The following is a 17,711-nucleotide window of genomic DNA, read 5'->3' on the forward strand; positions in this document are numbered from 1 at the left end:
CACCCTTAGCAGAAAGTGGATGTGCAAGTAGATATTCACTGAACAGTCTTTCATGCCTACATATAAAATAATTGAAAAAATCAAATAATAGTCTTTTAAGAAAACAGAGGCTTGATGTATTTATACCGCAGTGTAAGTGCTGAAAGCTCCTAAGAAATTTCGGAGGTGTGCTCCCTGAGAAACCTCTGAAGGCTGGAAGTGTGTGCTGCTCATTTCCTTACACCCAGCTCTGGTCCCGTGCCGGCTTCCAAGGACGCTAAACACTGCCGGAGGTGCTGCCAAGCGCAGTGACACACCGGTGGGCTTGGAGAGCTGGGTTGTCCTCCCATCTTTTAATAACAGTTTTCTATTTCTGCCTGAGAACATCCTAAGTGTTCTTGTATAAGGAGAGAGATTAAAAGTTATCATTTCTAAATTTATGCAATTTCTCCCAGCTATTGTCAAATCTTGTATTTTTCTATGTGGAAACTAGTCGTCTCCTTTCTGTATGTACCTAAAACAACATGGTAGGTAGGTCCATTGATTATTCATGTAGTTTCTGCCTGGCCTCATCCTTTTGGTAAAGGCAGGATGGCTCCCCTACCCAAAATTTGTCAGATGCCAAGATTGATGTACACAGACAATGCGTGTGCATATGCGTACAAAAGGTTTTTTACTGACATAATGAGACTTCTAGGAGTGCAGGGCAGGAAGGCATCTTGAGAGAGGAAGGGTGAGAGGCTGGGTTGGGGTTTTCTGGTGTTTAGTGGGCTGGCTTAAGGATTCCCACTTGTGGGCAGTGGTTTGTGAGGTTAGAATTTCCTGCCAGGGTCAGAGGCTTCTTAATCAGATTGCCTGCCCAGATGTGGGGCACTGAGGGAGCGAGAGGGGTGAGGCTTAAAAGCTGTCAACAGTGAAACAGCAAAAATTGGACTTACACTTCTTATCACACTTTTCCCACCCTGTGTGTCACCATTGAAGGCCCACTGATAAAAGGTATTGTATTGACATTACAGGTGATGGCCCTTGTGGTGGCTGTTGACTTTGATTACAGCCAACATTTTTCTCTTGGCTTCACTGACTTTGAACCTTCCTCGACTATTTCTGACAAGCACAGAACAGCACAGTTACTGTGGACTGCATTGTTTATAGGCATCTGATGAGGAAACAAACCTACAGGACCTTCTGTGCCTAAGACTAGGCCGCAGACTTTTCTTTCATATGCTTGTTAAATGAGACCTCAAATTTGATTTTATTCTTCGATATTGAAGCAGTTTGTTTGTGACTTTGATTTTATGACCAGCACCACTTTCACTAGTGGCAGAGAGGGCTGGAGAAAGTGTTCGAATTTGCTCACAGACAACTGTGTCTGTGTGCTCGTCTGTCAGCTCTCAGTATGTCTCCCCACATGTCACCGCTTACGTACCAGCTCTGATTTGGGGCATGTAATTTGACTTACTTCTACTGGTTTTTAATTTATTCTTTAAATGAATTAACTTTTTTTTAAATGTTTGTTTAAATAAAATGAGTCTTAAAGCATGTGTCACAATCCCTTGGAGGGCTTGTTAAAACATCCTCCGAGTTTGTTGCTCCGCCAGGGGTCAGACTGGCCTGAGAATTAGCATTTCTAAGATGTTCCAGGTGAGGTTGCTAGCCTAGGGCCTAAACTCTGATCAGCACTATTTTATAACAGTAACAGTCATGAAATAATGGATTTTATGTGCTAGCTTGATTTTTTCCCTAATGAACATTACAATAAACTTTCATGTGTTAAAATAAAGTCCAGCTGTCTGTTACCAAAATATATATATGACCTCACTGCTGTGCGTGCAGAAGCTTTGGGAATGCTGAGTATTCTCCAAATACAATTCAGAGTAAGGATCCTTTCCCTTTAAGACTGAAAGTATGTGCTGGAACATGTTTGTAAGAATGTGATAACTGTAATGACTGTAACAATGTAATAACTGTCCCACAATGCCCAACTCCCTCCACCCCCAAATCTCTAGTCAAACATGGCAGCCAGTGAGCTTTTCCAAACACAAGAACAAATGTGTCATGCCTCTGCTCAAGATTCTCTGACAGCTCCCCCTTTCACTCTCAGTAAAAGGCCAATGTCAAACAATTTATGGCAGTGGGTACAGCCAACGAGAAGTATAGATAGTGCAGATGAGTATCATGGTTCTCATTTTTGCATGGTTCCCAGCAATTTTCTAATCTTCCTACTGTGTGCATAGTCCTACAATGTGCAGTCCTAATTTCTCTACAGTGTGCGGAGTTATATGTGCGTGTAGTGGGGAAGTGTTTGTGTTTATGTGGAAGAGTTTAAATGAAAACCAAATTTAACTATCAACTGGTGACTATGGGCCTGAAAGTCCCCACAGAGAAGATAGAATTATAATCTCAGAATTGATGGGATTGGCCATTACAACTCACACTGTGCATGTTGACGCCCGGTTTATTAAACCTCCTTGTGTTTAAAAATATTCCATGTCTCCTTTAAAGAGTTACAGAAAAGATTTACCAAGTTTACAAGTGATTCTAGTGACTAGACAAAGCCAGCAACCTTTAAATCCCTAGGGATTTTGATTTTGGGTTACATGTAATGCTTACCCAACCACATGAACAACAGTAGCAAACAAACAAAATAAGCAAATGAACTCTGCGTAGTCAATAGCACAGGTTCTTGGAACTTGAATGACATCCTTGGCAGGTATTAGCATGTGGTTTGGGGAAAGTGGTTCAACCTGTGCACCTCAGTTTTTTCATCTGTAAAATGGGCCTTGAGATGATGGGATCTACTTAGTGAGTGTGATGTGAGGATGGCCCGAATTAGACTGTGTAGAGTATTTAGGACAGTTCCTAAGAAATAGCCCTCATTGATACCTATCCTGTGTGTAATTTAGAGAAACTCATCAGTGAGTGAGAACTGCAGCAGTGGTCACTACATGCTCCCATGTTACTGAATTGGAAGGCAAAATTGAACTTGGCAGAAAAGCTGTTTTGTTGTAAAATGATCAAAAAGGAAGGTTTGTGCAGCAAAAGTGGTTGGTCCCTTCTAATTAAACTAAGTACTTGACTAGAAGAAACTTTATTTTTATGAAGAGAAGTTCTTACGTGTTTTCTCCCAAAATATTGAATCCTGCTAGTCAGGATCCTTTTTCCTTTTTCTGTCCTTAATATATTGTATTATTTTCCTAAAAGACATTCTTCACACTTCTTTTTTGTGGGCTGATTATTTGAATTTATGTGTTAATTTCCATTGGGGGCTAATGTGGCTTCAAAGAGGCCTGCCCTTTTCAAGCCCCAACATTTAAAATCTTGATTCCTCCTTTTCACACATTTGTAGAGTCCCAGAGCTACTGAATACCGCTGCCAGGCTCTCTTTTGACCAAACAAAAACATACACAAAAAATAAATTCAAGGTGGATAAAAGACTTAAATATAAGTCATGACACCACAAAAGTCCTAGAGGAAAACATCGTCAGGAAAATCTCAGACATTCCATGCAGCAACATCTTTACTGGTATGTCCCCTAGAGCAAGGGGCATAAAGAAAGGAATAAACAAGTGGGACCTCATCAAATTAAAAAGCTTCTGCACAGCTAAAGAAAACAGCATTAAAATTAAAAGAGAACCAACTACATGGGAAAACATGTTTGCCAATGACACCTTGGACAACGGTTTGATCTCCAAAATATGTAAAGAACTCACACAACTCCATTCTAGGAAGACAAACAACCCAATTAAAAAATGGGCAGAAGACATGAACAAACATCCTTAGTTTTGAATTGAGACCTCTCTCACAATCTTCACCCCCAAGAGACAGGGAGGATTTGCCTTGGTCTACTCCGAGGCATTTGCAACCCCCCAAATATGTGCGGGAGCCACTAGAAGACACATTTGGAAACCACCAACCCAACTTTGACTTCTTATTTTGTAACCTTTATATTCTTCCAGCATGTTCTCGTGAACCCTCAAAGTGAGCATTTTTCAAGCGAGGGCATTAACTTCCTGCTTCTACGTGCTGCCCAGGCGTTCTGTTTCACCATCCTCATTAGGAATGGGGTTGTGTTTTCTCATCAGCTGTCACACTGGGACTGCTGGTAAAACTATTTGTTTAAGGACGAGATGAATCAGTATTTCCTGGGTGTTAGAGTTGCAGTGATCTCCTTTGTCACTCTGTAAATTAGTCATAGCTGTATCTGTCACACCCTTACAGGTACAATTTACACAAAGTGAACCATTTCAAAATTTATTCTGTGTAATTTCTATTTAGAATGTAGGTGTTATTTCCAAAGGACATCAGTTTTGTAAAAAGGTTGGTTTAGCTAATCCTTTGTCTACTTTGTAGAGCCTGTGAGTTGATTAAGGTTTAGCTATTGATCTAAGACTCAATATTTGTAGGACCCACATTTGCTAAATTGTCTCATTTTATTAATCTAGAGATTCTCTTGTACCTATATAATATTCTCTATTTGATATATGACAAAAGCAATATAACCAGAGCAATCTTTTTCCTTATGTTGCAGTATTAGATATACATAAAGAAAGTGGCATAAAACACAGAGGATAAAGAATAATTTTTCATTGGACGCCTATGTGATGCTGCCCTGCTCAGTCATAACCCAACTCAATTTTTCTTGAGGACCACTGTTCTTGACTTTCGTTAACATTATTTGCTTTTCTTTTGTAGTTTTCTTTTTCATTTATGTGTACCTAGGATTAGGATGGTTAGATAGGGAATATTAGTGTTTCCCACTTCATTAGAAAATGCCAAACATTTTCTGTAGTGATTATACCAACTTGCACTCCCACCCCTCGCGTGTGAGTTTCCATCGCTCCACATCTTCACCAACAGTCAGTTTTGCTGGACTTTAAGTGTTTCTAATTGCTATCAAGAATGACAACCTTTTTATTGCTTCTCGGCCTTTTGGCTAAGATCAAGTGAAGAATGACAACCTTTTAATTTATTTGCCTGTTATTTGTATGTCCTTGTTTTAGAGCACTTATTGACACTTTTGCCTATTTTTTATTTCCTATAATTTTGTAGGAATTATTGATATACATACATAGTAGATCTTTGATTATTAGTTTCAAGCATATTCTCCCACTCTGTGGCTTGTCTTTTCTTTCTTTATAATGTATTTTTATGAAAGGCAATTCTTAATTTTAATATAGTGCAGTTTAATCAGTTTTTATATATAATGCAGTTTGAAACATTAGTTCTTTCCTACCCTGAAGTTTTAAAAAGATTATGCTATATTATCTTATAAAACATCTTTTTTATAATTTAGCTCTTAAATCAACTTAGAATAGATTATTATATGGTATAGAGCTAAAGTGCAGATTTATGTTTATCTACTTTTCCAATCTATCATTATTGAAAACACTATTTTTACTATAAACAAATGTCTCCTGTGCTACTTCTGCCACATATCAAGTGACCATAAATTCAGGTATATTTCTGGGCTCTCTAGTCTAGTCTTTTAGTCTATTTGTCACCCCTGTGTCAGTACCGCACCACTCTAATTATGTGTGATAAAAATAATTGTTATTAGGTGGTCTTACCTTTTATTTATTTTTTTCAAGAATTTCTTGGCTCATTGTTTTTCTGTATTTCTGTGCTTCAATATATATTGAGATTGAGATTAATTTCAAACCAAACAAAAACTCCTGGAAATGTTGAATGGGATTGCCTTGAATCTATAGGTCAATTTGAGAAAACTAACATCTTTAGAGTATTGAGTCTTACCAAAACATGGCTTGCTCACTATCTGTCTATATTGTTCTTTGTAATATATTCCATTATAACATTTCTGGCTTATCATAAGGTCTTACATATTTTTGTTAAGGTTCTTTCTAAGTACTTTGTACAGTTTGGAGTACTGTAAACATTATCTTAAATTTTCTTTTTTATACCCTTCCTGATATCGAGATTTTTATATCAAGCAACCTTACTAAATTTTATATCAAGCAACTTTACTAAACTCATGTATTAATTCTAATATTTTACCTGTAAAGTCATGGATTTTTTCTAAATATACAATCATAGTGAATAATAGCTTTATTTTCCCTTTATTATATGTGTGTGTGTGATACTTGCACAAACATGTTTCTTTCCTTTTGTTCTTGTCTGACATCTGCTGATACCCTTAGGAAAACGATGAATATAAGTGATAGGAACACATATTCTTATGTTATGCTGAATCTCCCAGGGAAAACATTTCAAAGTGTAATGTTTGATGCAGGTTTTAAAAAAAATTAACATACTATAGACTTAACTTTTTTTCTTTTTGGTGTCCAGTTCTATAATTTTTATCCCACATATAGATTCATGTGACCACTATCACAATCAGGATAGAAACGTGGTCACATCACCCTAAAGGTACCTGTTTGTGCCAACACTTTGTAGTCAAACCTCCCCTCATCTCTGACCTCCAGCCACTACTTCTTTGATCTGTTCTTCGTCCCTATGGGGTTTTTGTCTTTTACAGAATGTCATTTAAGTTTAATTAAACAATAGTTAGCCTTCTGGGACTGACTTCCTTCTCTCTGCATAATGCCTTTGAGATTCATTCATTTCTTATTATTGCTGAGTACTATTCCATTCTACGACTATACCACAGTTTATTTATACATTTAATCATTAAATTATATATATATTTTCTAGCTCTGCAACTTACTGAACTTTGCACCAGTTCCTTCATTCTTAATGAGGAAAATCTACCTACACTGTAGTATCACTGCAGGAATGAAATGGGTTCATACATGTGAAGTGCTTAGATAACACTTGGTGCATAGTAAGTGCTCAGTAAATACAACCCATTATTATCGTTCCCATTACCAGTAAGGACTCTGAGGTAGAAAAGAAGTCAACAAATTCAAGGAATAGCAAGGAAGCCAATGTGCCTGGAGCGTGATGAGCAAGGGGAAGACAGGGAGAGGTGTGAAGGAGCCAGGTCACGAAGGGTCTCATGGGCTGTGGTAGGGAGTTTTGATTTCCCAGAGATGGGTCATGGCCTGGTTCATGCCTTCCGCAGATCTTTCAGGCTGGTGTGAGGAGAATGGGTTTTGGTGGTGGGAGAGTGAAAGCAGGTAACCTTTTCAGCTCAAGGGAATAGGTGGTAGTGGCTTGGACCATTGTGGTGGCTGTGAAATGGGGAGAAGTGGTTTGACTTAGGATATGGTTTGGAAGTAGAAACCTCAGAAATTGCTGATGGATTCATAGCTCAGTGGACCACACTCCCCGTGAGAGCAGTAGTATGACGAGTCATAATTATCAGCAGCAGTCCTTCTCCCTGGTCATGGCTTTACCAAAGATTTCCCTCGTCCACTTTTGAATTGAAACCTGGCCTTTCATGGCTGACTTCTGAAATTCACTTGAAGAAATAGCCTGTCTTTTCATACATTTTAAAATGACATCCAGCTGACATTTTTCTTATTCATACTCACAACCCAAACACATTTGTAGAAAGCTTGCTTATCCCACAAAAACGTTTTCTCACAGCATTTTGCTTTGTGCATCTCTGCAGCCTGTGCAGTTCTCTGAGCCCACATCCCTAGTCGTATTGCTGGAAATGAAGTTGTCATAGCTGCTTCATGCTCAGCCAGGGAGTGGTCGTTTCAGCAGTTGGCCAGAGTTCCTGTGTACACTTGGGACTTATTGTTGGAATAAACATTATTAGACTCAGACTAAATTGGGCCAGAAATTTATTTTTGTCCTCCTTTCAACTTCAACTCACACTACATTCTCTCACCCAGATGACAAATGGCCTTGACTTTCTGAAGTGATCTAAAGGTTGAAATCAGCCCTGGTGCTTGCTTAGCCTTGCATTCAAATGGAGATTTATTTGGGGCTGGGGAGAATTAAAAATAAAATTCTGATTTTGTAAAGGAAGTTTTATTTTATTTCTTACGTGTCTGTTCTTAACACATCTGCATTTGTTTTCTGTGGGGCCTTAACTTCCAACTCCTCCTTGAAGCAAAACCCTGGCCCCATCTTTATCTGGAACACTCATCGTGCTTTTATTTTTTAACCCTGTCCTATGTACCTAATTGGAGGCTTATTATAATTCCAGGTTTGCTAAATGGAAAGAGATTTCCCTTCTATGCAGAGCCACTTGTCCTATCTTGTCTGTGTTCAGCATCTCTCGTCAAGTCCATGTCAAAGTGTGGTGTTTATTTACCCAGCTTACTTGCACAAGCACCTCTGGAGTCTTGAAGATGCCCACTTTGAATTTTGTCTATAATTTTGTGCTTCTTTGTAATTGGCTTCTTTTGTGATCTTACAGAATACCAAGCTGCTATTTTACACTTGAAGAGAGAACACAAAGAAGAAGTTGAAAACCTACAGGTACATCTCTTTGATTCTGTTGAACTGGTTGTGTGAGGCTGATTCTTGGTTTACTCATATGCTGAAGTAAATATTTCCCTTTCGAAGGCATATTTGCCTAGACAGCACCTGCAGCTCACACCTGCCAGAGAGCAAGCACCAAGTCCACCCTGGGGAGAAAAGCCTTGGACTCTGTTTTTAATAGAATTCAGTTTCTATTTTTTTAAAAGATTTTATTTATTCATTTTTAGAAAGGGAAGGGAGGGAGAGAGAGAGAGAGGGAGAGGGGGGGGGAGAGAGAGAGAAACATCAATGTGTGGTTGCTGGGGGTCATGGCCTGCAACCCAGGCATGTGCCCTGACAGGGAATTGAACCTGTGACACGTTGGTTTGCAGCCTGTGCTCAATCCACTGAGCTACGCCAGCCAGGACTCAGTTTCTATTTTTAAAATATACCACAAGTGCATTAGAATGGGCAAATGATCTGATCTGGAAAAATGATGGTTTTATTCGTGAAGCAGGAAAGATGATAGAGCACTTAGACTTTTGCTGTTTATCAGAAGTATTTAAATCTATGTTCAGGGTAAAATTATTTGGTTTGGCTTACTCCCATTCATGCATTTGTATTTGTCTGTCTGTCAGCGCACGCTGCAATAAGATACCAGGCAGGTTCAGGCGCCCAAGGAAGTGGCCCCAGGGGGAGGGAGAGTGGTGTGGAGCCATCTGTTCCGTGTTCTCAGGGAGTGCCTGGAAATTGCTGACTTGATCCCCTTTGGTGAAGCCCAGAGAGCCTGAGGCATCATTTCCTTTATCCCATCATCTACTTGTCCACCCCTTATTTCTGCCTGAAACAGGAAGCTTCAGAGTCTTAATTCCAAGTAAGAAAATATTGAATGAGTCACTGATTCTCGTTTATTGATAGCTGGCTTGACCCCATCCCTCAGGAGAGGTATAAATTAAAAATAAAACTTGGTGCTTAGTTTTAACTGATTACTTGCTAATTTAATAAAATAGTGGATCAAATATTTGCCTTTTGAATAAGTGATAACACACTATTAAAACAACTGGGACCACGTGTTTGATTATACATGAAGCCATTGCAAATAGGAAAAGATCATTAAGTAAATTGTATGGCTTATGAATTCAAGCCACCCCCACCCAGCAGGGGTTAAGTGGGGACTGAGTCTGTTTCACAAAGAAACAAAAAAGTGGAAAAGTACCTCTGTCTCCTGGGGAAAAGAGAGGTGGAGGCCCTTGTCTCCTTTGTTGCAGACTGCTCTACAGAGACCTCTCTTTCTTCACCTGTGTTCCACCGTGCAAAAGATCCTCAGCTGTCTCAGGGGAACTGAACCGGGGATTAATTTAAGAAGCAGATTGCTAACGAGGTTAGGTACAGAGCGGTTCCGTGAGCAGAAATTTTATGTAACAGCTTCGTTTGAAAGAGTTAACACTGGCTTTCCCAAAGCTGTAGATCAGCCCTGTTGAAGACTTTGAGCACTCAATAATATTCATAGTAACTGAAGGTACTTAACAACTTTTGAGTTCTTACTTTGTGCTGGATATTGTTTTAGACAACTACATACATTGTCTTGTGTCATCTCATAACAGTCCTATGATCTTCCACCCCAAACCTAGGAAACTTTAGTTTGAGATAGATGGAAAGGCTGGAGAAAGGAAAGAGAAGAGTAGATGGAAAGGAAAAAAGTATATTGGGATCATGATCTCTACTTAAAATAAAATCAGAACAAGGTATGAGTGACAATAATAAAGGTTAAAAAATGGTTCTGGTTATATCTTCAGTGTTCTTTAAATTCTGAATTATCTGTTTTTCAAATGCTCTTTTCAGTAAACTATAAAAAATGTTTTTGCCCAGTATTTGATTAATACCTAATTGCTAAAATCAATTGCCATGGCACTCCTGACATGAGGGCAGGGCAGGGTACCAATCTATACACACTTAGCTGTGGTTCAGAACTATGTCAGCAGCCACAGGCAGCCCTCAGCAGGAAACCGGCAACTCATTCTAGAGGGTTTTCTGGCAGTGGTGGGCTTATTTTCCTGTATCACTTCAACCTATAGGGGTGGAGTGGCCGGTCCCCACTTCAATGGGTACACTTGTTCTCTAGTTTGCCACTGTCCCCACCCTGGGCCATTTCACCTGCCTGGTTCTTTATGCTTTAATTAACCCCTATTCTCTGGAAGGTGTAGAAAAGAAAGTAACTAGGTTGGCAGCAGTACCAACCAGTCAGAACAGCATCTGCCCATAAAACAGACGATAACCTAGCCTGGCTGTGCTGTGGGCACTCACTGAATATCATCTCTACTTGCTTCACTTTACAAAGTAACAAAGTTGCAACTATTGCCACAGGACCGATGGAAGATGATGGATAGGGAGACTACTGTTTCAGTGTTCGTTTCTTTGTATGTAATTTCCGTTGGCAGCCTTCCACTGCCTCTTAGATTTTCTCTCTTACAGGTCGTGGAAAGGTCAGATGTGTTTCAGGGCTTCTTCAACATGCCTTTCTAGCATTAGAAAGATTGCATGATTAAAGCATACAGGAAAAGTAATTAATTCTGTCACCACATACGAGAATTGATACGTATCACGTGTAGCTTTTTTGGAATGTTTTTGTAGAGTTTAAAATGTGACATGATTCAATAAACAGAGAGCCTAAATTCAGAGAACCTTAAGTGTTCAGTTCCCTGACCCACAAACGGGATCCTAACCACCTGAAATAACTTGGTTGGAGGTTGATGTTTTTAGCTCAGAGTCTCAAGGCTTGTGAGTGGGGGGAGTCTGGAGTGTTTAATGCCATGCTGGCCATTTGTGGAGTGCTGTGCCCTAGAAAGGGCATGGGGCTTGGTCTCAGGACCAGCTTTTCAAAATGTGCAGGAACTTATGTGCAGATTCCCCTTTACAGTTCAAAACCAAAGATTTATCGATGACTTGACTCAGTTTCCAGCATCTTATGTTTGCATACCTTCTACACAAAGTCAAAGCACTTGGCTAAGTTTTCTATTTGAATCTCTAGTAAGAGTGTGTTGGCAGGTCAAACACTGTCTGTGGCTTCCCTATTACATGTCATTTATAGTATAACCACAGCAAATTCTTTAGTTTTGTCCAAGGGTGCCTTTTATTTAACAAACTATGCCTTGAGGGTTTATGATCACTTCATGATACTTAGCATCATCTGGTCCATTTTTCACTTTTACATAATTCTATGTTACTGACTTTATTTTTGAAAAGTTAATGCCTTACTTTTACAGGTTTTCACTTATTTGAGAAATTTTTGCCTGTGGTAGGCATTACTGTGAGTTCATGACCACTGGATAGAAACATAGTTCAGACTTGCCCTTCTAAAGCATGCAATGAAAACCAATTCTCCCAAGTACAAACAGTTGTTTCTGTGAGCTTGCTTAGGAGCAAGATTTGAAAATTACCATCACAGCTGTTGTGCATGATGTGTGACTGTAAAGCTGATCTTACTGTAGTCAGAGAATTGGATGTGATATTTTAAGCACAATGAGAATGTGAAAGACCTCGGGTTTTTGAGTCAGGATGCAGTTCAACTCCTCGTGCTATAATGTTAAGAAGTGAATCAGCTTCTCTGGGACTTGGCTCTCTCAGTTGGACATCTGTGCAACAGTACTCGTGCTGCTGCTGGTCCGTCCCTTAGGGTTGGTGGGTGCAGTGTACACACAGTGGTTCTAGTTACTACCGCATGGCTCCGTAGTGTTCTTTCTCATTCCTTTTTCTCTGTACCAGTCTCCATGTGATTGAGCAACTTGGGTTTAGAGTGATCCTTGGGCTCTTTTGGTTGAGGACTTCCGTGAGACACTTGACTTATTCTTTTAGGGTGATTTTCCCATGATCTTTCAGCTGTTCTTTTGCTTCTGTGCTCTCCATCAGAGGAGTCTAAACCAGGTTTCCCAAGGCTCATTCCCCTGAAGAGTGAACCTCTGAAATGCTTCTTGACAAAAAGACTTCATGGTAAAGAAGTTTGAGAAATATCTGGTTCCCCTGTTAGGGCTTTACCGTATACAGAGGACTACAAGAGAGAAAACTATATAATTTGCTTCCCACATTAATTTTTCCCCCAAGTAACTCATTTTTTTGAAATATTGCTCTATGTTGACCTGTATGATCTTACCATCTCAGTGTACATTCTACTTCCTGAGTTTAAATTAAATTCTTGATTGGTGTCCACTGAGGTCTTGCTTACTAATCTGCTGACGTAGGCATCCTGCCGGGAGCATGGATGTTTGTCTCTGCAGCTTTTAAAGTACCTGCCAAAGTGTTTGGCAAATAGATGGTGCAAAAATATAGACCGTTATATAACAACCTACGATTGAAAAATAATAGTACCTAACTTGTAATCCAATCTATACTGTGTGCCAACCTGTTCCAATCATTTAGCACTAGTATTTTTTTCTTTTTGCTTAAACAACAAATATCTATTTTTCATAATTTTGGATTGAAGGTTGGACTTCTGAGGTTAGGGTGCCTGCAAGGTCAGGTTCTTGGTGAGAGCCTTCTTCTGGGTTGGCAGAAGCTGTATCCTCACATAGTAGGGAGAATCAGATGAAAGAGAAAGGAAGAGAGAAGAAGGAAGAGGGAAGAAGGAGGAAGTAAGGAAGGAGAGAGAGAGAGAGGGCATCAGTATTACAAAGAGTAAATGTAGAAATATAAGCAAAGTCGTATATTCATCTCCATTTTAAAGATGACAAAACGTGAGGCTCTCAGAGATCAACTTGACTTGTCAGAAGTCCTAGACTGGTAAGAGGAGAACCTGAGTTTGAACCCACCTAGATCTGTCTGACTTTGAAGCCTATCCTCCTTCCAATAATCAATGTAGTATTAATGAAAAGAACATTAGATTTAGAGTTAGAAGTTGTAAATCCTTAGGTCTTGGGTTTGACATGATAAACATGAACTTCAAGCAATGCTTTTGGGCTTATTTTCCTAATTTCTCTCTTATTTTTATTATTGTTTATGCTGTTACAGTTGTCCCAATTTTCCCCCGTTGCCTCCACTCCATCCAGCCCATCCCCCACCTCCTCAGTCAATCTCTACACCATTGTCCATGTCCATGGGTCCTCCATATATGTTCTTTGACTAATCCCTTCACCCTCTTTCAAACAGCCCCCACTCCCTCCTCCCCTTGCATAGCTGTCAGTCTGTTTCACGATTCTATGCCTCTGGCTCCATTTTGATCATTAGTTTATTTTGTTTATTAGATTCTTCTTATAAGTGAGATCATATGGTATTTGCCTTTCACTGCCTGGCTTATTTCACTTAACATAACAGTCTCCAGTTCCATCCATGCTGTTGCAAAAAGTAGGAATGCCTTCTGTTTTCCTGCTGTGTAGTATTTCATTGTATAAATATACTACAGTTTTTTACTCAACTCATCTACTGATGGGCACTTAGGCTGTTTCCAACTCTTGGCTATTGTAAATAGCACTGCTATGAACACAGGGCTGCATAGATTCTTTTGAATTGTTGTTTCAGGATTCCTAGGGTATATAATCCCAGCAGTGGAACTGCTGGGTCAAAAGGTAGTTCCAGTTTTAATTTTTTTACTAAATTCCATACTGTTTTCCACAGTGGCTGCAACAGTCTGCACTAGGGTTCCCTTTTCTCTGCATCCTTGCCAGCACTCATTGTTTGTTGATTGATTAATGATGGCCATTTTGGCCGGTGTGAGGTGATATCTCATTGTGGTTTTAATTTGCATCTCTCTGATGGCTAGTGATGTTGAACATTTTTTCATATATCTGTGGGCCATCTGTATGTCCTCTTTGGAGAAGTGTCTATTGAGGTCCTTTGCCCATTTTTTAATTGGGTTGTTTGTCTTCCTGGTGTTGAGTTGAATGAGTTCTTGGAGATTAAACTCTTGTCCTGTGTATCATTGGCAAATATGTTCTCCTATACAGTAGGTTCCCTTTTCATTTGATGATGATTTCTTTAGCCATGCAGAAGCTTTTAAATTTGCTGTAGTCCCATGTGTTTATTTTTCCTTTATTCTCCTTGCCCTAGGAGATATATCAGAAAAATATTGCTATTTGAGATATCTGAAATTTTACCACCTATATTTTCTGCTAGGATTTTTCTATGGTATCACAACTTATGTTTAAGTCTTTTATCCATTTTGAGTTTATTCTGGTGTATGGTGTGAGTTAGTATGGTGTATGGGGTGGTCTAGTTTCATTGTTTTGCATGTAACAGTCCAGTTCTCTCAATACCATTTGTTGAAGAGACTATCTTTGTTCCATTGTGTGCTTGTAGTCTCCTAATTTCTAAAATGAGGGATCAGGCCACATAATCTCTACTAGCACCTTTGAATTTTATGACTGGCCCCAGTATCCAAAAAATTGCTATTATCTACCACATTATTATACTTTCAGCTTTAGGGTGTGTGTTATTTACACACCCTGTACTTTTTCTCATAGTTTCTTCTAGAGGCTCTTCTTTCTAACCAGGGTTTTTTTTGTTTGTGTGTTTGCTTTTGTTTTTTCCCTCATTTCTGTGGAACATTGTGTTCTGGTTTTCAGTAATAGTGTGAAGGGAGCACTCTAGCCTCCCAGTACCTTTCCTGACGCCTGACTCAGTAAAGGGTACAGCTTTAGGAAGGTAAATGGAACATCGATAGGAGGCCCAGTTCTTCTTTATGACAGGAGGGAAGCTAGAGCCTAGGGTGGGTAGGACTTATTTCGCTCTCTGCCCCCTCAATTTTGAAAGTTGGGGGAAAATAAACTGCATACCCCTCATCTGCCTTTTGAGCAGTTTGGGATACTTTGAGAATACTGTTTTTGACCCATACTTTAAGTTTGCAAGTAGGTGCCATGGAAATGACAGATTATTTTTATCTGCTTTTAACTAATGTTCTTTGGGTTGTGGGATTGAAGACAAAGAACCAGCCAACAGTGACATCTCCTTTAGAGGAACCTTTTTCCTTCTGCCCCATTCATCACATGCGTAGCCCTGCGCTGAGGGGGAGTTTGCTGAGTGATGGCCTCTGGCAGGCCCCTGCTCATTGTGCAATGCAGTCCTATTTCTAACATGGCCACTCCCTCTGTGAGATGATCCAGTGAGGGATGCCAGACTGGAAATCGACTTACCCTTACCTTGTTGTCCCCAAGAGAAGCAGATGCTATGTTGGCCTCCATTAGGAGAAATATAGGGTCCTTACTTTCTATCTCCAGCCCACTCCACTGGCCCACTCCTAACAGTTACACGTGGCTATTGTTGAAACAAAACTGAGTACAAACTACACTTGAGCTGATACAGCTCAATTTATAAAGACACATAAATCCTGAGTCTTTCCATTTGTTGTGTTCTTTGTTATCAACACAATACATTTAAATCTGTTAATTTCTGGAGATTACTGTGAGGGAGAGGGAATACCATGTAGACTAATAAATAAAACTTTCATGAAGATAAAATATGATTTCATTAAACCCTTGTGGTATTCCCCTAAGTTCTGATTTTAGTGTTATTCATTGCTGAGATGCCAAAAAGAAGAGAAAATTTGAAATGTTGAGAAATGTTTTAATTTATTATTTCATTGTGGATTTATAGTAAAACATTATGAGTTTTGTAGAATTGCTGGTTTACTGATGTTGAGATGCCTTTTAGGCCACTGTCTACCAAGAAGCCAGCAGACGTATTTGGAGTTGAATGTTGATGAAAAACACAAAGCAGTTAATTCCCCAGCTGACTTAGCAGCCCCAGAGCCCTTTGTCTCAGCCTGCAGAGTTCTGCCTTGCTCCATGTAATTCAGGTATCTTGTCATGCTGTGCTTGCTAATGGAAGGAAGCTGGTTGCAGAACAAAGACTATGTGCATTACTCATTTATATCGTGGGAGCCAATGCATGTTTTGTGCATCTTCCTCATGTGCCATCAGCTCCATCATGTCTACTGAGTCTGAAACTCAAAACATGAGTCACTTGTGTGAGCCAAGATAGTTTCTCTTTTTTCAGTAGTTTTTGACTTTCGATGATAGGCTAATATTAGAACAGATGAGTTTTTGAATGGTTTCCTTTGCTTTCTTGACTTTTCATAAGATAGGGGGAAGTGAGGTATGTTAGAGCCTGTGGGGAGTGTTTCCTTCTCTCCAGACTTGTTCTGTCTCCTTCAAGAATTCTGTGAGTTCTGTGTAATCCTGGACCACTGGGTAAATAATAGATTCTTCACCTGTAAAGTGAAATTGCAGGACTAGGTGGTCTAAGATTCCTTTCAATCTGAAGTTCTGTTACTTCTGGCCTGGGCAGAGTGGTTCCATGTGTCTGGTTCAACTCAGTCCAAAATACTTTGAGGTCCTCTTGTCCACATAACCTGCAGTAGTACTAGCTAGGCAACTAGCTAAAATGGAATGGATGATTGCTGAATGTTCTGAGTCGATATTGTTAGAAAGAAACTCCTCCATGATTCATGGTATTTTGGTAGAAGGATATTTTTAAGAGTATTAGGAGAGTCATGGAGTTCTTAAATTTGTGACTCCATCAAACATAACCCCAGAAAGTGTGTTAGATCAGCACAGTGTCATTTTAAAAGCCATCTTTAATTAATGTTAAATTAGCATGTATGTATGTTGTAACTTGCCACACGTCCCCACATTTCCTGTTGTCTTAGATCCAGGCCCCTTCGCTTGTTTATGCGGAGTGCCTGGCCCCATGGGCACCTGAGTTGGTGACTCCCGTGTGGAGCATGGGAAGGCTGAGTCAGGATGTCCTCTCCCACGTTTTCCCTGGTATCATGCATACCAGGCAAAAGTCTCTTGAGCTTTTGGACCTCTGTGGACTTTTGCCTTTCTTTTCCTTTCCTGTTTACCTTTTTTTCTACTGCCCTTCCTTAAAAGGGCTGCTGATGCGATAGGGAGGGCTGCACTGCAAGAGGGGCGAGTGAAAAATAAGCTTTTAATGCAAAACACTGGGTATGGTCTGTGTTACAGGGAATTTTTAGGAAGGGATAGGAAGAACATTTTTTGATTTTTAGGGTTTAAATGCCGAGTGCCCTTTGTGACCTGACTTAATTACAAGTGGTTGTAAACATAGTTATACAGGGAGCAGGGAGGACGCACACTGCCAGGCACCACTGCTGGGCGCTTCAGAGACATAATTTCTAATCAGCTGAGACTCAGAGAAGGAAAGTGCTATCCTGAGCTTTCACAGCTGGTTAGTGTGACTTTACTCACCAGGTCTGTCTGGGTTTTAAATCTGCTCTGTTTCCACTGTCACCTTTCAACGGACTTGATTCACTTTCTTTAGTTTTCTAACTTTTCATTTACCCTCTGCCCCTTATCCCATGGCAAAGACCTCTGCATCCCCAGTTCTTATCCCATGTTAGCTCCTTAAGTGATGAAAACAATGGGGATATTCGTGTGGCGTTGGGAAAAAGA

The 17,711-nt window shown here is 39.8% G+C and overlaps 1 protein-coding gene across 3 annotated transcripts in view; it reads left to right on the top strand.

Moving 5' to 3' along the window:
- Nucleotides 1–17,711, top strand: part of FMN1 (formin 1) — a 355,246-nt gene that overhangs the window by 128,880 nt on the left and 208,655 nt on the right. For all 3 annotated transcript variants that reach the window (XM_045823499.1, XM_045823500.1, XM_045823501.1), the window contains one exon: nucleotides 8,270–8,331. In XM_045823499.1, coding sequence (XP_045679455.1) covers nucleotides 8,270–8,331 — 62 coding nt within the window. The remainder of the gene's footprint in view (nucleotides 1–8,269; nucleotides 8,332–17,711) is intronic.

Source organism: Phyllostomus hastatus, unplaced genomic scaffold, assembly GCF_019186645.2.
Source record: "Phyllostomus hastatus isolate PE091 unplaced genomic scaffold, TTU_PhHast_1.1 phas_scaffold_501, whole genome shotgun sequence".
Classification (NCBI taxonomy): Eukaryota; Metazoa; Chordata; class Mammalia; order Chiroptera; family Phyllostomidae; genus Phyllostomus; species Phyllostomus hastatus.